Genomic DNA, 24,737 nt, shown 5'->3' with positions numbered 1-24,737 from the left:
CCATTCATAATAAGCGCCGACGTCACGCTCGCTCCTCCCCGCGCGTCCCCGATCAGCCGCTCCACGATCCGTCCGGTCGCTGAAAGTCTCCGCGTTTCACCCGTTTCCCGTCGCTTAAACCCGGCCAGACCGCGCGCACACGAGCGGAACCCGATGGCTTCGACGACTTCCGACGGTTCCGAGCTAGAGTCGCCGAACCCGAGCGAACAAAACGGCGACGGGAGCGAGTCAGGCCTGCGCGCCGCCGATCCGGAACCGGCCGTTAAGATGGACGGAGCGGAGACGGACGAGAAGCCCAACGGACGCGAGTCTACAGAACAAAGCCCGGAGGAAGCCACGCGGGGAGACGGCGGCAACGACGAGGACGGCGAAACCGAAGAGAAAGAGCCGCAGAAGAGCCCCGGCAGCGCGGACGGGACGGCGGAGCGGATGAAGAGAGAACAAAGGGAGGAGGAGAGCGCGCCCTCGCCGGCGGAGAAAAGCAGCAGCAGCAGCGGCGGCGGCGGAATGAAGAGGCGCGCGAGTCTGGAGATGATGAGCTTATCTTCGGACGGAGAGCCGCTCAGCCGCATGGACTCGGAGGACAGGTGCGTGTGCCGCCGCCGCCACACAACCGATACTTCACCGATACATTCCGCGCAATCCGCCGTTTAATATCACTAACAATAGAAATGGCAGAAATAACAACAATATTACCAGCAATAACTCCTGTGATGTCCATGAGGCATGTTGTATAGTTTTATGGTCATTTATTTGCTGTTGACTTAGTTATTTTGGCAAAAAGTAAAACAAATAAAATCTATTATGTCAATACTTGATGTAACCATTAAAAAAAAATATTCATAATGCTTTATTAGTTTTGTCAAAAATCAGAAATTAACATCTGTTCTGACAATACCGAAAAAATACAAAAACAATTATATTCATAAGGCATTTAAGTGAAAGTGACATTCAGCCAAGTATGGTGACCCAATACTCAGAATTCATGCTCTGCATTTAACCCATCCGAAGTGCACACACACAGAGCAGTGAACACACACACACTGTGAACACACACCCGGAGCAGTGGGCAGCCATTTTTATGCTGCGGCGCCCGGGGGGAGCAGTTGGGGGTTTGATGCCTTGCTCAAGGGCACCTAAGTCATGGTATTGAAGGTGGAGAGAGAACTGTACATGCACTCCCCCCACCCACAATTCCTGCCGGCCCGAGACTCGAACTCACAACCCTTCGATTGGGAGTCCGACTCTCTAACCATTAGGCCACGACTTCCCCCAGGTGTTTAGTCTTAATGTAATTTATTCACTATTAGTAATTTTGCCAAAAGCAGACGTTAATCAAATAAGATCTGTTCTGCAAATACGTGGTCTAACCGTAAAGTACAAAAAAAATTCTAATATTCATAAGACATGTCGTAATGTCTTATGGTCATTTATTTATTGTTGGTTATTTTGTCAAAAAGAAGAAATAAAGTAATATCTGTTCTGAAAGTACCTGGTACACTCTCAGAAAAAAAAGGTACAAAAGCTGTCACTGGGGAGGTACCTTTTCAAAAGGCACACCTTTGTACCTTTTAGGTACTAATATGTACACTGTAGGTACTAATATTTACACTTTAGGTACTAATTTGTACTTTTAAGGTACCAGTATGAAAAGGTACCTCCCCAGTGACTTTTGTACCTTTTTTCTGAGAGTGTACATGTACAAAAAAACAAAGAAACATAATATTCATAAGGCATATTGTAGTCTTATGGTTATTTATTTACTGTTCACTTGTCAAAAAGCATAACTTAATATCTGTTCTGATCAGTTGTTGGACACTTGTGTATGTCATAATGCAATGCTTAAAAAAAAAATATATATATATAAGCTATATTTCTGACACATTAGATAATTTACTTCACATGTAAATAATGTTTATGGGTGTTTTTCTTTAGAAACCCACCAGTTGTGTCAGAAATAAAACAATTAAAATTGGTTAATTGTGTTCAGATCAGTTTACATTTGTATTGTTGATAAAAATAATAATAAATAATTTTTAGTATTTACATTTATAGTACAACAATCCCTGTTGTATTTTAACCATGAGTCTAATTTGAACTGTCCCGTCCGGTTGTCCCTTCAGTAACGAATGAATCCAGAGTAATTCTGTACCATGAAACTCATTTAAATGTGTTTGCCACAGAAACACGAGATGTTAGTCAACACTAACATTCATTGTACGAAAGAAAGCTCCAGTGAAAGTGAGATTCAGAGTGAGAGAGAGAGTTCAGAACTGTGCAAGCTTTATCTGAATATTTTATCTATCAGGATGAAGCGCAGGCACAGCAGTTGTTGGCCCGAGAAGTTGATGAGGGCCTGTTTTTGCCTTATCAAAGTCTAGCGCTTTGCTTTGATCCGGTTTTATGTCATCCGGCCCGCGAGACCTTTTGCCATCTTTCCACATCACCAGGGTGACATGGGTGTGTTTTATGGCACTTTCTGTCGAGGTGCTGGATATCGTCTGCCTTTATCATGCCAGGGCGTCTCTTTTATTATTTGTCTTGGATTCCTCATCGTCTGTCGTGCTGTAGACATCCTTGCTCGCAGCACATGGGAAATCTCCATAGACCATCCGCAGGCACGCTGGAACGAATTCACGTTGAACACATTATATCAGGTCAGCCCAGGGGGGGAGGCAGGAGGGAATGTGGGATGGGGATCCCTGCTCTGTGCCAGACGTGCAGCTTTGTGGAGCTTTCGCTGGGAATAAAGCTCTTAAAGTCTGAGTGGAGGCCCTGAGCCCTGCTGTTCGGGCAGCTGGAGGGATTGAATGTGACTTTTGTGCGGGACGTCTAGGACCACACGACAACTGGTGGATGAGACAAGACGGGACTTTCTCATTTAGAAATGTTCAGATCCACAAGTAGCCATTAGAAGCAGGTGCAGATATTATGTTCCCAAAGGGATCGTTCACCCAAAAAATGAAAACTGTCATCTACTAAACCTAGAATGATGTGTTTCTTTCTTCTGTTGAACACAAAAGATGTAGGTAACCAAAGAGCTGATGGTACCCATTGACTTCCGTAGTATGTCTTTGCATACTATGGAAGTTAATGGCTACCATCAACTCTCTGGTTACCAGTATTCTTCAGAATATCATCTTTTGTATTCAACAGAAGAAAGAAGCTCATACAGGTGTGAAACGACATGAGGGTGAGTAAATGACAGAATTTGCATTTTTGGGTTAACTGTCCCTTTAAGTGGCAATATTTGTCCACTGGCATAATTTTCAGTGGTTTTATACTTAACCAGTGACTAATGTGAGCACATATGGTTGGCTATTGCATTCATGCACTCAATAGATACATGTGCAATTGGTTACAATGCTGCAAAAACAAAGAAATCTTTGATTGGACGTGAGCAGATCTAAATATAATGATGCAATAGACACTTCATTCAATTTCACCTTTATCACAACAGTCATAATAAATTTATTCTAATTGTACACAGACATTTGTGCCTCCTTATCTTCAGTTTTGGGGGGTGGATTTTATGTTCATTCATTTTCAATCCTGATTGCAAATAATTTTGATAATTAGTTAAATTGTCAATGAGCATATAGTTTTGCATAAAAGTAGACGGGGTCATATGATGAGCTTCGCATATGGAACAGACCTAAATTTATGTTGTTATAATCTAAAAATCATCCATGTTTGATTCTGACGCCAAACACCAGGTGTGTCAGCTTGAATATGTGAAAGCGCAAATGCGTTTTGAGAGAGTTTTGAGGGGAACTCCACTGGATGGGACGTTTGAGTAAAAGCAGGTGTTAATGGTTTTTCCTCTTCAGTCAGTTTTGGCCGTTTTGAAATTAAATCTCTTACAAACAACGTATTAGGGCTCCTGTGCATCAGCCTGCAGGACCAAGAGAGACCCACTGTGTGTAGGCTGTGGCCAGCTGCCTCTGCTTTCAGATAAAACAAAACAACAGCAACAAAAAAACTGGTGCTAATTTTAGTCCGGTGTCAGACTTTCAAAATGCGTGTTCAAAATATTTAGTAACTCAGTTAATGTATACAAGTCTCAAATATTAGTGCATTTAATGTTAGTATTTAGCATCACTATCACTATAGCTCATACTTGCTGGTATTGATTTGAATAAATCCCTAATGCTACCATCTAGGCCTAAACTTTAATCCATGCACCGTTTATGTGCATTCTTCGGATAATGTAAAAATAAAGTTGGAGGTTTTTTCAGCATAGAATCACTGTCGTACCTGTGGGTTTTGCAGCTGTCAGCACTTTATCACTTCATCAGTAGTCAGACTGGCAGTTGGAGTTTGTATTTGTGATTACCCAGCATCCTGTTCTCTGGCACATCCTGAGATTTAGCGTCAGTTGTGGGCAGTGAAGTCTGAAAGGAACCAACAGATGGAAGTGTGTGCGAGCCCCTCCTCGCCCCTCAGGAGCCATTCACTCACATTCACTGGAGTTCATGGTGTTTTACTGAAGTAGTTTACCGCTGTCCTCTCCCACACTGCACAGCTGCACGCTCAAACGATCACTATTACAGCATTTGTGTGCCACAGTTAGGTGGTCGCCCCACTGCACTGGCCTCATTTACCGTTCACAAAGACTCATGGTTGTTAACGTGGGCGCTGCATTGCAGGTTTTACCACACAAAAGAATCAAGAAATTTCCTGTAATAGTCCATTCTACTCAATCAGTCGCTCCTCATTTGCTTTCTTTGTGTTGTCCTGCTTATGAAAAGCCACAGCCTGTCATTTTTAAATCTCATTATGTCCATCATTCTTTCTAGTTTCAGTTTTGTGCACGTAGATGATATTTTTAGTGGATAATCACTACTACAGTGAGATTTAATCCAGAATTCATTGTTAAAAGGGCAACATTTGCACCTAAAGAAATTCCTCATAGTACTTTCGACATCCAGATATCGGTATAAACTCACTGTTCATATCAGGCAACGAAACACAAACACACATCGGTGCACATCTAAGCTTGATAGTTTTATGAATGACATTTGGTTTTTGTACAAAATCATTGTTTGTGTGTTTCAGTATCAGCAGTACTCTCATGGACATGGAGAGCATTGATTCCAGCGGTCGTTCTACCCCAGCTATGATGAACGGGCACGGCGGGGCGTCTTCCTCCTCCACTAAGGGCTCATCTTACCCCTGCTGCTGGGATCAGTGCCACATGCTGTTCAACAACAGCCCGGACCTGGCCGAACACATCCGCGGAGTGCACGTGGACGGACAGCGCGGCGGGGTCAGTGTGTGTGAATGCTTGTTTCATGCCCCAAAAAGCATTTAAGCCATGTTAAATGTGGCATTTGCAGTAGAAGAAAAAAAAAAAAACACTAAAGCAAAGCATTTTCCAAAATTTTTGGAAATTCTCACATCGCTCACTGTTTGCACACAGGTTTTCGTGTGTCTTTGGAAAGGCTGTAAGGTGTATAACACACCGTCCACCAGTCAGAGCTGGCTGCAGAGACACATGCTGTCACACAGTGGAGACAAACCATTCAAGGTCGGCCTCTTTGCACACATGCACAGATACTTGCAAACAATTTATCTAGTTTTGTTTTTAGTTTCTGTTTTGTTTGGTTATAATTGATTTAATAAGAATTGTTTTGTTGTTGTTTTTTAGCTTCTTTGTATTTTATTAATTTTGTATTTTATTTTTTAGTGCCTATTTTAAATGCATTTTATTATCCAAGCATTTTAAAACTACTACTACTCTTTCTTAAAGTCTAAGTCTTGAAGTCTTCAAACTCACAGCTTGTTACACTATTTTAAATATTCAGAGTAGGCTTTCTCCAGCCAACATCAAAGTTCGTCTACAAACTTTACTATTTATTTTCATGTTCTGTTTTGTTTAATTGTTCTATAAGTTTCTATTTTTTGTTGTATTGTAGTAACATTTTATTATTATTATTTATTTAATTTTTTTAAAAAACAGAGGTTCTTTCTTTAAGTTTTGCAGTTTTAGAGCACAACAAATCATCTTACAGGGTCAGTCTCACACATTAGGTCACGTTTCACCAAAATATCTGAATCAGGAAAAAATTTCATTCATTAAAGGAATCCTGTCTTTTATCCATTTAGATTTTTATGACATTTTTAAGAAAAGTATGAGTTCATACTGTTATACAAGTGTAACCTTGCGTACGCCGTACATAATTTTTTGATTATGAGGGAACTTTGTCATTATGGCCAGACAATGAAAACACTGTCCACAGGACTCGTTCTGTAATTATAACCCAGCGTTTAGTTCATGTGAGGTGTTTTGGTTTTCTTTTCTTCACTGTTATTACTCTGACTGATGTCTGTTTCTTTGAAGTGTGTGGTGGGAGGTTGCAATGCCACCTTCGCCTCCCAGGGGGGGCTAGCTCGCCACGTACCGACCCACTTCAGCTCCCAGAATTCCTCCAAACTCTCAAACCAAACCAAGGTTAAGGAAGAGTCGCCTTCCAAAGCAGGCATCAACAAACGGAAGAAACTCAAGTACAAACGGCGGAGGTCATTGCGTGAGTGTTAGTGGAATTTCAATCCATGTTTAATTCTGGGTTCAAAACTCTCGCTCTCTTAATTCCAATCTGTTTCCTCCCACCAGCACGACCTCACGACTTTTTTGACGCTCAGACCATGGATGCGATCCGTCATCGCGCCATCTGCCTCAATCTAGCGACTCATATTGAGAGCCAAGGCAAAGGCCACAGTGTTGTGTTTCACAGTACGGTGGGTACCAACACTTAATCATGCTACTATATGCACCACTAGCATGCCACTCCTAATATCTCTGCTGTGCATAATGTGTAAAGCCTGTATTTTAAACTTTACAGTGTGTAGAATACATACATATATTGATTCACTATTGATCAAACCACCAAATATTAACATAGTGAGGTCACGTAACAAAACCATGACATACTATTGTTTACTTAACTTTGTATTGCACATTGAATTACTGTTTTCAAATACTTTTTTTTTTGTAGTATAAACCGTAAGCAGTATCCTAGTACTAGTATATACTGATTTCTTTTGCCAATCAGTGTCTTCATTATAGAATATATCTTAAGGAAAAGTAGTAGGCATGTAGTATATACTGCTTAGTATGCAGTGCACTGGTATCCCATTCCAAATGCAGCCCATGACATTAGAGAATATAGTTGTTTTCAGACAAACTTGACTAGTTTCGGTTCTAAATGTGCCGTTTGATCAACATGAACACTTTCCATAGCTACACTTAACATGCTGCTACTCATACTATTTCTGCCATATGTAAACACTGTACTTCAGACTTTGCATTGTGTAGAATACCCTACATTTCTTGACTTCTTTGACTCATCTTGACTCATAGGTCATGTGACAAAAACATGGCATACTACTGTTTACTGACTTTCCATTGCATATTAAATACTGTTTTGACAAGTATCTCATCTGGTACTTGTGTATATTAGTAATTCTTTTCCCAATCAGTGTCTTTGCTATAGTGTGTATCCTTGTTTTGTAGAGGAAAATTAGTATGCATCATGTAGTATACACTGCTTAGTATGCAGTGCACTAGTAATTCATTCCAAACGCAGCCCATGTCGCTAGTATAGAGAATAAACTTGTTTTTAGACAAACTTGTTTTTTTTAATATCATATGCTAAGCATTTCATCCACATGATCGCTTTTCATAGCTATTAGTCCTTTTTAAACCTCAACCGTAGCTCTGAGCTGAAGTCAGACTTGCTTGGACTCTCACGGTCCAGTTAGCCTGGGGCCAGCTGCTCTCCGTGTGTCTTCAATTAAACGGTTAATGAGCTGCCGCCAGCACACAGGCCCTCCTGTTCAAGGCCACAGTCGCTGCCTCACCTGCTGCTCCCGACACCACATGAAAACCGTCCCATTTAACTGACACAGACAGTATGTAGCATGGAATTAACCTATAAACGAGATCTCACGCACTCCTTCTCGTCGTGTGTAATTGAGCAGGTGATCGCCAGGCGGAAGGAGGATTCTGGGAAAGTGAAGGTCCTGCTTCATTGGATGCCAGAGGACATGTGAGTATATGAAAGTGCACTGCTCACCTCAGTGCCATGCACTAAATGTCAGCTGTTTTTATATAAGTCATGGGCCACTTGAGGGCGGCCTTACGCACTGATGATTCAAAACACACACACACACACACCACACACACCACACACACACACACACACACACACACACACGACTTGATATATGTGACAGGCTGATGGTTCTGAGGCTCCTTAAGTCACATTAACTGCCTCAAAAACACATACAGACTGATCTATAGCTGACTGTGTAGATATTATTAATCCCAAAGGAGAAGTTTAGCATTTTTCCCAAAAGCGTCTCTGTCCAAAACTGCAGAGAGACACATGTGAGCACAGTAGGGCTAGTATATTGTGTACTATGCAATATATTTTGCACGTAATTTAACTTATATATATTTTTACATTTAATTAAACCAAATAATTATTAGTAATTATTTATAGTGTTATATAATATATATGTATATATATTATATATATATATATATATATAATATATATATATATATATATATATATATATATATATATATATAAATTACAAAAGTTTAGTTATGTGGAAAACAGTATTTTCTCTCTTGGGACTAATGGGATAGTAAATGCCCATCATATGTACATTTCTGAATTATGCTAAATATTTTACACTTTTGCCTGCTGTTTTATGAATACTATGAATTTGGACATACCACTATATTTCACATATTTTTCGCCTACTATATAGTAAGGAATTATGCATAATTGGACAATATTATGCTACATTTATCAAATGACCGTTATTTAATTGGTGTCCAGTTCTCATCCCATTATTAGCTGTCATTTTGTATAAAAACATCGCCATTCTTATCAAACAGTGAGCCACAAAAGAAACTGTGGTTGACGCGTTTCTTCAGTTTCATTCATCCCACTTGAATTAAAAGTTCAGTTTTAACACATTGCATCGTGGGATACAGTATCTGCCCCAATGTGCTCTGTATACATGACATTTTGGCTAGCCAAGTGTTGGTCATTGGGGAATTTCATGCTTACAGAAAGTTTCTTGTTTTAGAAATGGTAGCTAATGTGCCAACAGGCCATTTCTCCCCATTTTCACACACTTTATTTTTTACCCTCAATCACATTTCTCTTCTTGCTGTCTCATTAATTCCATTATTTCTTTCTCTTATGTTGTCTTAAGTGATTTTTATTTTTATTTTTTTTATTTTTTTCCCCTCACCTGAGCAGTCAGATTCAGATCAATTCCCAGTTCTATGTGGTAAATGTCCGCATTAACGTCAGATTGAATGGATTGAAGAGCGCTGGCCTGCATGAAACACCACCCATCTGGAAACAAACTCGCTTTTCATTGAAGTTTGTCCAAGATAAAAACCTTTTAAAGGTTATCCACTTGTTCTCAATATTTCCATGGCTTAGACGAGAGGCCTTTGAACACGTTACCCGTAACCGTCCTCAGATTTCCACTCTTAATTTTTCCATTTTGTGAGCTGCTTTCTTTAATCTTGATGTGCAATTTAAACTGGTTTTAAATCTTAAACGACTTGTTTGGTTAATGAGCCTTGCTGCTAAATGTACTGCTGAATTTACATTTGCACTGCAGCTAAAATGGTCCATGTTGTGATAATTGCTGCAGTTGCAAAAGCCTACCTGTACCACTTTGGGCAAACCTGTGCATGTGCACGCTGCTATTCCGAGTCGGGCATCAATCTGAGCCGGAGGAATGTTTGTCAGCTCTGAAGAAGCGATAACACTGAAGAAGCTGCCATCTCGGGAGACGTTTAAAATGGATTTCTGGGTCACCACAACAAGCCCGAGCCAAACAAGGCTCCTCTGTGGAGAGGAAAAAAGGAAAACATTTTTAATAATCTCATTGTGGAATGCATGTTGAAGGATTGGATGACGGAATCAAGGGCTGTGTGTTATCCAGACCGGCAAATGCTAATATTTATCCGTAGTGTATATTTTTAACCTATTATTGGAATTAAGAACGTGCGTACTGTTTACATACTGTATGCACACTAGTGTATTTTTCTGTAAGTGCTGTAATTGATCAAAAGGTTGCTGTGTACTGTACTCGATTGAACCCTACACTGTATACGGTTCATGCCATGTGAGGCATCATTTTAAACCAGGAATTTGTATTTGTACTCTATTGCATATCAATGATTAAATTTTAGGCGTTTATGATAAAACAGTAAATCAAGATGATGTTAATCACATGGTTAACATGTATCATAATTACATCAGAAATTGACAGCCTAGCTCATTGCATTCTGGGACGTCCTATGCAATGTGCTTTGGTTGTATTCTGCACATTTTGACACATGTAGTATGTTGAGTGCATTTCATTATAGGATATAGTACCTTTGCAGTATGTTCTAGCTGTTTAGGATTCAATATCCCACAATACATTGTGCTCAATATACTACAAAATCTGGGAAACTCATATTTTTGGTATACTATAATATACTGAGTATGTTGAGTGCATAGCATTATAGTATTTAGTATATTCACATTTTGACATGCAGAACATCATGTATAGTATACTATGCTTGTGTAGTATGCTATATCCAATAATGCAGCGTGCTTGGCGTCCTACAAAATATGGCAAACATTGGTGACATAGAAATATTCTCATTTTGACCGACAGAACAATTGCATACTATGTACAAAATGCATACTGCATGCTAATTCATTGCTTTCCTTAATGTACTGTCAAAAAATGGCCTATATTTTTCTTTGTCTTTCTGATTTGCACAGACTTCCAGACGCCTGGTCAGTGGGAGAGCGACCGTCCCACAAGCTGAAGGACCAAAGTGGTCACCTCTCCCAGCGTCCTCAGGACACGGCGGTTGTTCTGTTGGACCCAACATCTACAGGTGACTCTACATTAGCAGCTTCACTCAAACTTTACCCGTAGTGTTCAGAGCGCAGGAGCCGTCGACTTCCATGTTCGGGCCCACGTGTGTTTGAGTTCTCAACAGGAGCCACGCTTTCCTGTTAAAGACTCTTTCATGAATTCCTCCAGCAGATGGCGCCACGCTGGCGTCACTGCAAACCAGAACGGGCCTCTCCCCAAACCCAAACCATGGCGCTCCAAAACTCAGGGGGGACGGGGGTGGGAGATCAATAACCATTGATATAAGAGAAGACGTTAATTAATCAAAGCTGATGATACAAATCCGCCCCGGGTCACAGATACTTTTAAAGTCACCTTTGACCTTCTCCCACAGACGTAAACGACGATTCCAGGATTGTTTCCTCGTTAGAACCGCTATTAATCGATCGTAATACGTCAGTTCTTTGCAGTAGGAGTTTGTTTACCCAGACTCTCGCACTGGTGTGGAATGTGATGCTTTCTGAGCATGTGGTCAAGACGAACACTTTGTGGGGGGGAAGCGAATGTATTCATGCATGTTAATGACAGCATTGATGTCTTCAGCTCCCCACGCAGCGGTAAATAACAGGACAGATGCCCGTCATCTTCAGGAGTCTGGCGTGCTCTGATGAGCTTCTTTATGCATCGTTTTGCTGTTTGCGGTACAGAAATACTATTGGAAATGACGTGGTTGGTTCTTGTGCATTTGTTTGTGTGTGTGTGTGTGTGTGTGTGTGCATCGTACTAAAGCAGGTTCTGCTTGTTTTCAGGATGTTTTTCTAGAAGACTGGGTGGGTGAGGGCAGCTTCTGTCAGCGTCTGCTGACGTTCCCAAACCGAAGTGGACGCGCGGATCTTTTGAGACAGGACTTCTTTTCCCTTTGCTTTTTTTTTTTTTTTTTTTCTCCTTTTTTTTTTTTTTTTTTTTTTTTTTGTTTTTAATGCCCCAGTCTGCCAAAGCATGCAGTGAATTTTTAATGTGTGTTTTTATCCCTTGAAGAAGAAAAAAAAAGGCACAAAAAAATTTGAACTCCGTCGCGGTGCTGGGACTTTAACTGTCCTGGGAGGATGTGTTGTACACCACGGTTTTTGATTTTCTTTCCCTACGTCCTCAACTCTGCTGATTGTCTTTTGCTTTTTTCGTTTCGTTCAAGAACAGCACCCAGGCCCATGTAAATATATCCAGGAGATTTGTAATATAATTTTTGTACTGTGGAAATTTTACTGTACTGTAGATAGATGTAATAAGCCACTAGCTGACAGAAAAACATAATTGTACAGATTGTGATAGCTAGTAGTTTTGGATGATGTAAATGCTTCCATAGATGGTTTTGCGTGTTTTTTCTTGCCTTTTTTTTTAGTATGAGAATTTTCTTTTTTTTTTAAAACACATGCACAGACTCTTATAACTGCTGCTCCACCTACTGATGATGATGATGGGATGTTATTTGTCCCTCCCGCGTGGGCGCCGTTTTTTTGTGCGTTCTGCCTCAAGACAAGGAGTGTGTAGACATCTCAACGTAAATGGTGCTAAAAGCTAACACTAGCGTTCCAGAGCTAATGCACATAGGAGAACTATAGGATCAATAATGATGGTGCTTCTTAGATCATGTACTTAATAATAATTCCCTTGTTCCCCATACTTATAGATCATACTTCTGTCTTTGTAGTAAAGTTGAAAGTTATTGTAATATATGTTTTTTGTTTGCTTGTTTGTTTGAATCATCAGGTTTGATTCTAGTTGTGTTTCTCACACAGGACTGTTGTTTATTAGCTGTGGAGGAGGCCAGGGGCATCTGGGAGTCATTTTAATTGGGGCAGATTTGCAAGCGTTGAGGCGGAGGGGTCCGTCTGCCAGGACCTTTAGCTCAGCGTCAGACCGCGCACAGTGCCCTCCCAATATGACTTGCTGTTTTAGTCGACACCTGACCGTGTGTGTTTTTTAAGTTTAATCTTTCATTCTCGTTCTATTGTCGCACTCGGTTTGGGTTTTCAATCATGCTAAATTATCTCACATCTTTATTCAGGGTTTCTGCAGGTCTTAAAGATGAGCTTCCACAAAATGAGGCCTTAAATATGCTTTATTTTCAAAATGAATATATAAACTCCTTCCTCTCATCGCAATTACTTTTACCTGCAAATGCAAAATGACATTAGAAGTCTTGTTTTCTGAGAAAACTGAAAGTTTTTGCTCAAAAACAACCCACAAATCCGCTATCTCCCAAAAAATTGTTTTTCACTTTTGAATTAAGTGGATTATTCTGAGCCCATAAGTGGCAGCTTTTTATTAGTTTTTTGTTGTTAAATTCATTTTTTATAAACTTCTGTAGATTTTTGGAAGTTGTACTTTCAAACCTTGAAATATTGCTAATACAACTCATTGTGACATTTTCGGCCTCCACATTTTGGTCTCCCATGTGTCAAATTAAATTTAACAAAGTGACTATATACATATAAAGCATATTAAATTGTCAAATTAATGCTTTAAATAACTTTGAAAATAAATGACAAAATAAGGCGTGAAATAATGTTACACGTGTCATTCAGCATAACAGATATATTTATGTATTTATATTTTTGATTTAAAAATTAAACAAACATAATATTCTGACCTGTACTTATTAAAATATATAAAAGAAAAAAGTGGGTCACACTAAATTTTATGGTTTATAGATATTTTTATATATAAACGATTGTTATGCTAATGCTATGCTTACATTTTAGTGGCTGCATTCTGTAAATTATGGCAAAAATGTGTGATAGTCATTATTAAAAAAACAAACAAAAAAAAGACATTCTAATAAATGGAAAAAAAATTCAAGCTGCATTAAACTTTTTTTTGTTTTGATGCTTGAAAACCCCTTTTCGTCTTTTGATCCATGTACACTTAAAGAACATATTGATGTATTGTGTTCCCTTCATTTCTCTTTACTTCGTCTTAAGGTCTTAAAGTCTTAAATCTACCTTCATAAACCTGCAGAAATCCTGTTGTTATTGTAACAGTGTTTTGTTTCGTGCACAAGCGCATTGGATTCGTGCTGCATTTTTTGGTGTTCGTGTAACGGTGTCGTTGTAGTCCGCTTTCTCCTTCAATATAATCAAAACGTGTAGTTTTATTTTGAGTCTGGTGTTTGACTTTCCAAATGAGTTTTTATAGTCTATACGTACCACATGAGTAACAAGCGTGTCTTAATTGCGAGTAGTAATACAGCAGCAGCTGCGGTCTGTCAGAGCGCGTACAATGGGACTGGTTTGTCCTAAAGAAACTATATAATCAGAGCTGCACACGACTCCTGTGCTTGATTTTATTTATTTTATTCTTCAGGAGAAAATTACACTGGAAACCCCTACCACCCTGCCCTAAATGTGTTAAACCACTAAAGAGAATAAAGGTGAAAAATCTTAAATAAAATAAATAAATTGCTAAAGGGGAAGTGTGGCATGAGAGAACGCATATAATAAACCTTTTTTTTTTTGCTGTTAATGATGACGATTAATTTTCATGAAAGACCAAAAATTTAAATCATTAAAATGATTTTGAAAGTATTAAGATACTATTTTGGTGTCATAAATTTGGTAAAACACTGGAGAAAAGAAGGTTTAACATAAGCATAAGTTGAAGTATATTTTCATTTGTATTAATATTTTTAATGCTTTTTTTTTGTGTGTGCAATTTTTGTTTTTGATTTAAGTTTTATTACTTTGGCTATGTTTGTCATTCATTTTCTTTTTTTAATTTTTTTTTAATTTACTATTTGATTTTATTTTTGTTTCATATGTATGTGTGTGTGTGGTGGTGTGTGTATATTATATATGTAATATATATGTATGTATATATATAATATATATATATATATCTATATATATATAATATATATATATATATATATCATATATATTTATATATTTATATATGTGTGTGTGGTTGTGTGTATGTATGGATATTTGCAATAGCAATAGCCAAAAAACCTACATTGTATGGGTCAAAATTAATGAATTTTTTTTTATGCCAAAAAATCATTAGGATATTAAGTAAAGATCGTGTTCCATATATATATTTGATTAGTAATATTCATAGCTAAGAAACTTCATTTGGAACAACTTTAGAAAGGCAATTTTTCAATATTTGATATTTATTTATTTTTTTTATTTTTTTTTGCATTTTTTTTGCACCTTAGATTCCAAATTTGTCGTCTCGCCAAATAGTTGTTCTCGGCCAAATATTGTCTGATCCTAAACAAATTATTTTACGATTATTTATTTAGCTTTCAGCGATGTATAAATCTCAATTTTGAAAAAATTGACCCTTATGGACTGGTCCAGGGACACACACACACACACATATATATATATATATATATATATATGTATATGTGTGTGTGTGTATGTATATATGTGTGTGTGTGTATATGTATGTGTGTTTGGACTTTACCCTTTTACTTTTTTATGGTTTGTTGTAGTTAACTATGTCTTTGTTTCCAATTTTATTAACAGATTAAGTTTTATTTTATTGATTCTCAGGCATATTTCAGAATATAACACAATAGATCTATATAGAATCAACATATTACACCCTGTTAACAAACCACGCACCACGCAGCCTGATTTTTAATTGAAATGTCTGTTTTGTTTTTTTTTCCTCCATTTCTTTATTTTCTGTTGTTATAAGTTATTTTTTAAATAACACCTAGCCTATGTTCATTCCTCTGCGAAACAGGCTATAAATAGGTAAGATGCTCACCAGGGTTTAATGTGCCACCACATCCCAATCTAAGTATTGCACTCTAAAAGAACGTCTGCAGAACCTCATATTTCCTGAAGCCATGCTTAACCTCTGGTGCCGCAGTATTGTGATGCTGAATATAAAAGCTACTTCCTAAATTTGTCTAAAGTTTTAGGATTATATTTAGTTTTCGTTTTGTTTGTATTAGAATGTTTGACATTTCCCATATAAAAATATACAGGTTACTTGGAGCCCTCAAAAATGTTTATTGTGATGTGTTTGTCTAGGATTTAAAAGATTACAGTAACTCTACATGGCTTTACTGATGATTTATAATGAGGTTCGAAAGCCTCAAAGCCCTCCGCATGCATTTTATATTTGGGCAGTTTCCATCATATTGCACATTTTGTATGCACATATAGATGTCTTTATTATGGTAATGGCTATATTCAGACCCTCCTCTCCAGCTCCTGAAAGCATCCGACTGCTTTGTTTTCAAATGCTGTTATGCCATTAGCCCTAATGCTTTCTCTCCAGGGCCGTTTGGCCTTTTGAAGAGAAGGTAAGCAAGTAACCTAAATCTGTTTTATAGGCAGAAGCACAAACACGCATATTTCACTCCAGCTCTGATTCTGCTGTGCAGTTTAAGGCGTCCATTTACATCCATCCCCTGACGAACCTCCCGCGTGTTTCTCACGGCTGACGCGCTCTTTTCGTGTGGGTCTTATTGAGCCTTTGGGAGGGATGAAAAAGAGAACCTTCTTATCCAGTAACTAATGGAGACAAGAGCACACTTTTTTCGTTGTAGTAACAGGCTCGTTCTCACCTTCACAGTGCATTCTGGCTCTGTTTAAAACTTAGTGAGATGCCTTTTCTTGTTTGCGTCCTGCACCGGAGAGACCTTTTAAGACAGCATCCATAATGAAAATAAACCTAACAAGGGACTAATATGGCACCACTAGATGTGATAGAAATGGTGCTCCTTTCTAGTGTTATTATTTATTTATAAACTATTATAGTAGTGGTTTTATTTTGCTATTATGTTATAGTAGTTAATTTTAATATTCTTTTACATATTGTTTTTTTTATAATATATATATATTTGTTTTTTTTTTTTTTTGTATTCAACCTTAATTTCAGTTTCTAGTGGTTATATATATTAATTTTATTTTAGCATTTCGCTAACAAAAATTATCAGTGTTGTTAACTAACAGTGTCATATGTGGTTTTAATTAGCTTTTATTTCATTTTTAGTCCATTTTAGTATTTCTGCTTAGTTTCAGTTGCAAAGGTAACCTTTCTTTCTGCTTTATGTTTATATTTAGATTTATTTCTATTTTTTATTTCAAGTAAAAACAAATTCTGTTATAGCTTCTACGTTCGGGGTTTTTATTTTTTTATTTTAGTTACGGTATCCAAACTGCTCATTTGGTACAAGTCAGGATTTAGCTTCAGTTTTAATTAATTTTAGTACTTAACTTTTCTCAGTAAGTTGCCAAGACAACATTTTTGAATTTTACTATTTTTTTTCTAATGCTATATTAGAATTATTTTTTTTGGCTTTATTTATTTTATTTTCCTACTTTTTTTATTAATATTTTTATTTTTATTTTAGTTTAAGTTATTTTAGGTTTAATTGTGTTATACTTTTGTATTTAGCGTTTATTTCAGTTTTAATTATTTTAAGATACTTTGTCAATTTTAATTTTAGTAGCTTTTTTCAGTTTAGTGCCTGAGGCAATATTTCTTTTTTAGGTTTTTCATCTAATACCTGTGTATTTTATTTTAGCTAAGGTGAGTCACTCTAAGCATAAATAAATACACTGATCCTACCCATTTGACGATTTTTATTTGGTACTCTTCAGTAGCGCACCTTGATGCCTTAAAAATGTGGTTTGGTGTGAATTTACAAAACACGACAGGTTATTGGATTCAGAGCGGCAGTCGTCGTGGTCTCACAACCATTGCAGTCCAAACGTGTTCCCTCAGCATCAGTCCTGCTTTCACAGTGATACTGACCTCCTGTCTCCATCTTTTTTGTATTGTTGGTTTCTACATCATATTGGAGTCAGTTTTATCCTTTGATTTAGTTTGGAGTAAATGAAACAATAGGCTATAGGATTACCTTAATCGTCCGGACCAATCAGGATGTAACTTTATTTATGAGGTTTCTGTTCCTGCTCTAACAGATTAATACATCAGTGTTCAAGGAGTGCCTCCGTTTTTCAACCACGTCACGCACAGCCAGACTTGAGGAAGTAACAGAATACTTGGACCGGTGTTACATAATCAGGATAGGAAAAGGTATCGATAATCCGTTACATAAATATGTAATCATCTTGCAAGATTTTGTAGAAATTGGGGGTACTAAGCAGGTGTACCTTTTTTATATAATGATCAAAGTTAGTACAGCAGTACGATCCTGACACCAGAGAAAATAAGCCACTGTTTAGCAGTACTAATATTAATTACTAAACTGAATTAATTTTAATATTTACACAACTGACCTGTGTATTTCTATTTTGTTACAGTTCAATTGATTATTGCGCACATTAAAAAAGTCTTTTAGGTATGTTCCTTTTACTACGTACTTTGTCTATGAACTTTTTTTTTTGTGTAGTATTGAGTAGTGTTTTCATACTAAAAAACACGTAGACCGAAGTATCGTGCACTAAGAGTAACAGGTGATCTAATTGGTTTTTTTTTTTCATATGAATGTTGTACTGTGCACAGGTGACGTAGTAAAATGGAATAGCTTCAAGGAAAATATTAGCAATTAATTTCAAACTAAAGCATGTCAGCCTACCATGTTAGTTCCTGGCTTAGTATTGAAAAAAGTGAGGTTTTAAATGTTTACGCATTCCTTTTTATAGCAAGATTCTCACTGTAAGCTAGATTTTTGGTAGGCAGAAACAAAAATGCAATGATGGATGGAAAATAGATCACATAAGGATAGTAATCTGCCTGAACTGTTTCATTTTATTATTATTTATTTGTATTTATTTATTTTTACTTATAGGATTAAAAGGAGTTCAAAAAATTATGACCATTTTGAAATGTGAAATTTTTGAACTGGTGGTGGAACTATAGAAGTTGTTCTAGAGACCCTAAAATGAGACAGATTGTACTCTGGCGGACCACCACTATAAGGTTACCAAAAGTTTCTAATTTTCCTATACTTGCAGTCCATTAAGTTGTCCATTGACTCCTGTAAGAGGAAAAAAAAAACAACAATAGGGGCTTCTTAGCAGAGTTTTTGGTGGTAGATTTTCTATATTTAAATTTTATAGAGTCGCCCCATTCACTTATATTAAAAGTGTCATGACTGTAACCCAGATTTCGGTGGTAGAAACCAAATGGCATTCAATTTAATGTGATGTGATCCACTATGTGGATAGTAATTTATTTAGCACAAAACGATTCAAAAGTTCTAACCATTTGAAAATTGAATATTGAAGTTGTTGGTGGCGCTATAGAGTTGGTCTCTAAAGGACCCCCAATAATGGTCAGATCACTCTTGCAGACACCATATAAGTGTACAAATGCCCGCCCAATTTTTCCTATCTTGCATTGTTCATAGATTTGCCATGAACCATAAGAAGGAAAAAAAAACAACAATAGGGGCCACAGAGTTTTTGGATGGTAATTTGTGTATTTAACTTTTACAGGAGTAGCCCCATTCACTTCTATGCAAGTGTCTGACTGTTAAACCCAGGAAGTTTTTGGTTAGAAAACAAATGGCAATTAAATTTAATGGAAGTTGATCACATGTGGATAGTAAGTTTATTTAAGCGACAAAAGATTCAAAAGTTCTACCCATTGAAAAATTGAAATTTTTAAAGTGTGGTGTCGCTCTAAGAGTTGTCCTAGAGACCTCAATTTTGTTGGGGGATTACTATACAGGACCACTACGGTGTCTGCCCAAAATTTCTAAATAACCTTGTATGCGTTAACATGGTTGCCATTGACTCCATTTAACGAAGAAGAAATGTTGATTCAAAATTTGTCTCAGATTCCTACCGTAGGATGTGTTACCAAATTTAATCATTTTGCACACCTGCGTTCAACGGGCTGCCACTGACTCCCAGAAAAACACAATTTAAAAAAGAAAAACCATACAACTTTCAGTGATTTGTCTTCTAAGTTATTATATTACTTATAAACACTTCAGTTGATCTTATCTAGTTTGATATCCACTTTATCTCATTTCTTGAATTGAAGCTAGTGAGTTCATTTTTTAAGTAGTTGTAAGTGATGGATAACGATACCTTCATATTGTAATATTCGGATTAGGTAACTAATTTCTTGTCAGTAAACAGTCATTTCTACTGGAATACAATTTTAAAGTAAGCTGTCCCAAGTTCTGCATCCAGCAAGACTCAGTTAGTATCCAGTTTTTGACCCAATCGCCTGGGGCCTGATATTTTAGCATATTGACAAGCTGGTGTTCCTGCCAGACACACGGCACCAAGACGGTTTAGTTTTTTTTGTGTGATACGTCTTGTAAAAAGCCGCAGCCGGGGACGGCCTCTTGTTACCCCTCCCTCTGTTCCCGGGGAAAGCGTCACCTCGCCTGCGATTTATGAACCTCTATCTGCGGCCGTCACGATGGAGATAAGATAAAGCCATGCACCCTATCAGATGGAGTGAATCGGATTATCTTGCGCTGCAGCCAGTTGCTGGTTTTGGATGCATTTATCTAAATCTTTGTGCGCGCGAGCTGATTTACGAAACTCGATGTAGGGCTGTTTACAGTTTGCTCAGTTTCTTCCTGCCATACAAAACCCGAAACAAAATGCGTCGGTCCTCGGGTGAGGAAGTGAATCTCCTGTTCTTGGCGTCTTTGACTTTGGGAGAAGAATATACAATTGGCAGAGGCACGGATGCTGATAACAGCTGTTATAGTCGAAACCCAAGGCTTGATCATTCGAGTGGACGGTGCAAGCGGGGCATTTGCGTCAATGTACTGCAGTGTAGGTCGCCGAGACACCCCTTAAGGCTGCCCCTTCCTTTCTGGACCGGCGTAAAAATATAGCTGCCTTCCCCTTAATTAGAACAAGAGAGGCTGACTATCAGGAGGACTGCACGCGGCCGTAGCGGGAATTGACATCAAACTTTTCCCACAAACCCCGCAGAGGAAGCTCTGGCGCTCAGACCGTTGAGCTGTAAAGATTGAGTTGTCAGATTCACATCTACTGTTTATTTAGAAACACAGCTGGCAAGCCACCAAAGATTGGGGAGATTTATGGCTGTTTTGTCATTAGTAACACACAGTTCTTCCAGTCAAGGCCAAATCAAGTGAACCAGAAAGCCATTGCAAACTAAAACCCGGCCAAAATGCAGTTGGAGGAAAGAGATCTGGACTTATGCCGTAGGAGGAAAAATGATCACCATATTAAGCAGTTTTGTTTGAAATGGAAATCATGTTTGGCATTTTAGTAAATGGAGAGATGGTCGCTTGATTATTTTTTTTATATACTATATTTGTTCATATATTATTATGTTTATCTATTAATTCTATATATATAATAATAAATTTTCTGTTATTTATTATTATTAATGTATGAAATTAATATGTATAAATTAACAAATTGTATAAATTAATGTATGCTTTCAAACACTGAATAAAACAGTGGGGGTCCAAAACAGACCAGGAGAAAGACATATATTATTATTATTATTATTATTATTATATATTATTATTATGCCTTTTCTAATTATATATATCTTAAAAATATTTCTTTACAGCGATTTAAATATTTTTTTTTTCATTTTAAATGTTCACAACTGCTGAATTATTATTATTATTATTATTATTATTGCATTATTATAATTATTAATGCATTAGTATGATATAGTTATATATATATTATATTATATATTATATATATCTATATAATATTTTTTTTTTTTGAAAAAATCGTAGGGACTAAATACATAAGTCATGTTTGATAGATGCTTGCTTGATTTTGAACTCGTCATCTTTCAAAGATCAAATGTTTTCGGAGTTTATAACTGTTTAACTGCAGGATTCTCACGTAATCAGGCAAGATTGAAGCTGAGAGAAATGAAATGCACGCTTGGAATACTGAAGTAGCTTTAGTCTGCATCTTTCTGAGCTTGTGTTTGCTTGTCTTTTAGGTTTATATCAGGGATACGGCTCATGCAGTTCGTCTTCGTCTTTGGTCAGACACCAGGGTTTTAACTGACACTTCTCTCTCTAACCATTTTCTTTTGCCTTGGCGTGCTCTAATTGCTGCTTCAACATCAGTCTGCAACACAAACCGCATCAGCAGAGAGCGAGTGTTTTGCACATCTGAAATCAGGTCAGAAGAAAGCCTCAGAACGATCTCAGGGCTTCGGTAGGCAGCAGACATGCAATCGGATATCTGGTCCAACATGGCACTTTTCTGTGTGGTCTGACATCTCTGCTTTTTCTCTCTCCGCTATCTTATCTAAGTTTTTGTCTCTGAAGCGCTGTTACATATTAAAAGCCCATTGTGTAAGACTTCGCGCCTTGGAGGTGACTACAGATTGATAGATTACCAGAGCTGGCTGTGAATTGGCTCTTCTCACGTCATGCGTCTAAATGTTTCTCACATGGTACCTCGACGAGAGCAGGGTTTTCATCCATTAGAGCGGAACCGACTGCACAGAGCCCCAAACCCTGTGAAACTGAGCTTCACTAATAATTAGACCTGCAATCACATCGACGGCTTGTGGGAAGAGATACGGCGCTTGCCAGGGCAACAGAAATGTGGATGACTGTTGTGATTGGCAGGTCTTGAGATGTGGACAATTTTGTCTGTACTGCTGTGAATCACTAAAAAGACCCTAGTGATCTTCTAAATGGGTCATTCTGTGAAACCAGTGCCAGTTTTTTTAAATCAAATTACTGTAATATTTTGATATTTAGAATATTCTTTCAGACCCTGTTTAAGTATTAATTGCATTGTGCCCTTTCAACCTTAATGAATGCATGCTATTATATGTTGAGAGATAATTATGTCAGGGTTGGCATTTCTTGTATGGTTTTGACATTAACTTTAACTGAACATTCATTGCAACCTTAGTGTCCAAGATCATCCAACTGTAAGGTGCTCAATAGTAATAGTAATATTTTATATACAATATATATAACCTGTCAACTTCATGACATCAAGACTTCAAGAAAATATTATTTCATGTAAAATTATTATTGAAAATGTGAAAATTCTTAAATACAATAACACATATTTTATATTATGTAATGTAATTATTTATAATGGAACTTTGTCAACTTCGAGACAAAAAGAAAATGTTATTTTTTAAACTGAATCGTAAAATGTATGATGATCATAATAATAATATTGAAATAGTTTTATTATTATTTAAATGTTTTTAATTATATGTGTGTGTGTATAGTATTTAATATATTTATTATTTCATATAAAAACTCCCAATAATAATATTAGTAGTATTTAAAATATTTTTAAATGATTAATAATTATTTTATATATGTTAAATATATTCCTATAAAAAACCAATTTTTAAAAAGTATTTTTTCCAAGATATGTTTATGAGTGACAGATAGCACCTGATAAATATCAGAAACATCATGTTTACCCAACAATGCCATAACCCTAACTTATGCTTGAATAGCTGACTAAATCAAGCTTTTCCAGAGAGTGTTTTCATCCCAGAATATACATGAAGATGGCATATTATCTGCTCCGAGCTATTTACTGATTAATTATATCTCCCTCTGTCACAAAAAAGAGCCCAAATCATTTTTCATTGTCATTGTCGTTAACATACACTGCTATGTAACAGACTGGCATATTGTGCATATATCTATCTTGGCGTTTGGGTCAAGGATAGGGGTTTTCTCCACTCTAGCAGATACTCATCCAGAGCAAGTGTTGTATATAATGCGCTCCTGATAAACCACTCATGCTCCGAATGCAGCGTTTGGCAGATAATTCATGCTGCAGGCAACAAGTGCCTCCATCCAGATTTCTGATGCTGTCTTACCCGAGTAAGCAAGTTTTGTTGGTCCACAAAACATTACGGCTACAACAACAAAAGTAATTGTTGGCAATCGTTTTCTTTTATCCAGCTCATTCCACCTGGGCATGGTTATGTGCTATGAAAAGTGTAGCATTGTAGGTGTCTGTCTTTGGCTCTATGTTCCTTGTGTTTGCAGTTTTGTTGCGGTTATCAAGACTCTTAAGCTCAGCTGTGGTTCAGGTCATCTTGGAGTGATCATGTTATTCAGATGAGCACACACATATTTCAATGTGTTAATTGAAGAATCATGGTTGAAACTAATTAGTATTGTTCATCAACTCGAAATTGCCCAATTTTGCCATTTTGTTCTGACCGAAATCACTTTAATGTGCATTAAGTTGTAAACAAGCTCAAGGAAGACTTGCCAACAGGCCCTTAACAGTGAGCACATGGCCTAGCACACTATTAGTCGCCATACTTGGGATCTGGTCTTGATTTTGACTTGTTTTTGAGTCCGAGAGGAAGTGAGGTACAAGGGAAAGGTGGACCCCATGTGGAAGCCATTTCCTCGTTCCTGTGGCTGCCATCGAGAGCCTCTGGCTTTGATTCTTATCCAGAACTGGAGCGTCAACCACAGTCTGAACTGAAATTTAGGATCTGGTTACTCTTATTCGGATTGTTGCTTTTGGGGATAGTGGTGTGGGATTCACTCCAGTGACTTAAATCATTTAAATCTTTTCACCTTAAAGATGAACTGGGATTTATTCACTGATTTGTCATTGACTCGCTCTTCAGGTTGCTAGTATTCAGTTTGAGGACCATTTTTGATTCATTCCAGGGACTTGAATTTTTTGAGTCTGTTCACCAAATAGATTCATTCAAATTCGGATATTTCTACAGGTTACTCTTTATTTTATTTTTCGTATTTGAGAAGTTTTTGATTGTTCAGTCACTTGACTCCTTTAAATATATTCACTACAAAGATTCATTCAGATTCTTTTGCTGATTTGTCTAGGTTGTTGTTATTCAGTTAATCGTGTTTGGGAACAGTTTTTGGTTTAATCCAGTGATTTGAATCTGTTCACCAAAAA

General features: G+C 37.3%; 1 protein-coding gene across 1 annotated transcript; it reads left to right on the top strand.

Moving 5' to 3' along the window:
- LOC122139336 (zinc finger protein AEBP2-like) lies at positions 1–24,293 on the top strand. Its single transcript, XM_042736136.1, has 8 exons — positions 1–587; positions 5,059–5,269; positions 5,423–5,530; positions 6,344–6,530; positions 6,617–6,741; positions 7,984–8,051; positions 10,818–10,936; positions 24,160–24,293. The coding sequence occupies exons 1-8, from the start codon at positions 154–156 to the stop codon at positions 24,291–24,293; spliced, it is 1,386 nt and encodes a 461-aa protein (XP_042592070.1). The 5' UTR covers positions 1–153.
- The last annotated feature ends 444 nt before the right edge of the window (positions 24,294–24,737 follow it).

The sequence above is a fragment of the Cyprinus carpio genome, chromosome A4, assembly GCF_018340385.1.
Source record: "Cyprinus carpio isolate SPL01 chromosome A4, ASM1834038v1, whole genome shotgun sequence".
NCBI classification, from domain to species: Eukaryota; Metazoa; Chordata; class Actinopteri; order Cypriniformes; family Cyprinidae; genus Cyprinus; species Cyprinus carpio.
This window is presented reverse-complemented; position numbering and strand designations above follow the sequence as displayed.

What these genes read in the sequence shown, in the direction of transcription:
- LOC122139336 (XM_042736136.1), top strand. Translation starts at nt 154, where the DNA reads ATGGCTTCGACGACTTCCGACGGTTCCGAGCTAGAGTCGCCGAACCCG. An exon ending in CAAACGGCGGAGGTCATTGC is followed by an intron (nt 6,531 to 6,616) that starts GTGAGTGTTAGT and finishes TCCTCCCACCAG; the next exon opens with CACGACCTCACGACTTTTTT. An exon ending in GTTGGACCCAACATCTACAG is followed by an intron (nt 10,937 to 24,159) that starts GTGACTCTACAT and finishes CTTGTTTTTGAG; the next exon opens with TCCGAGAGGAAGTGAGGTAC.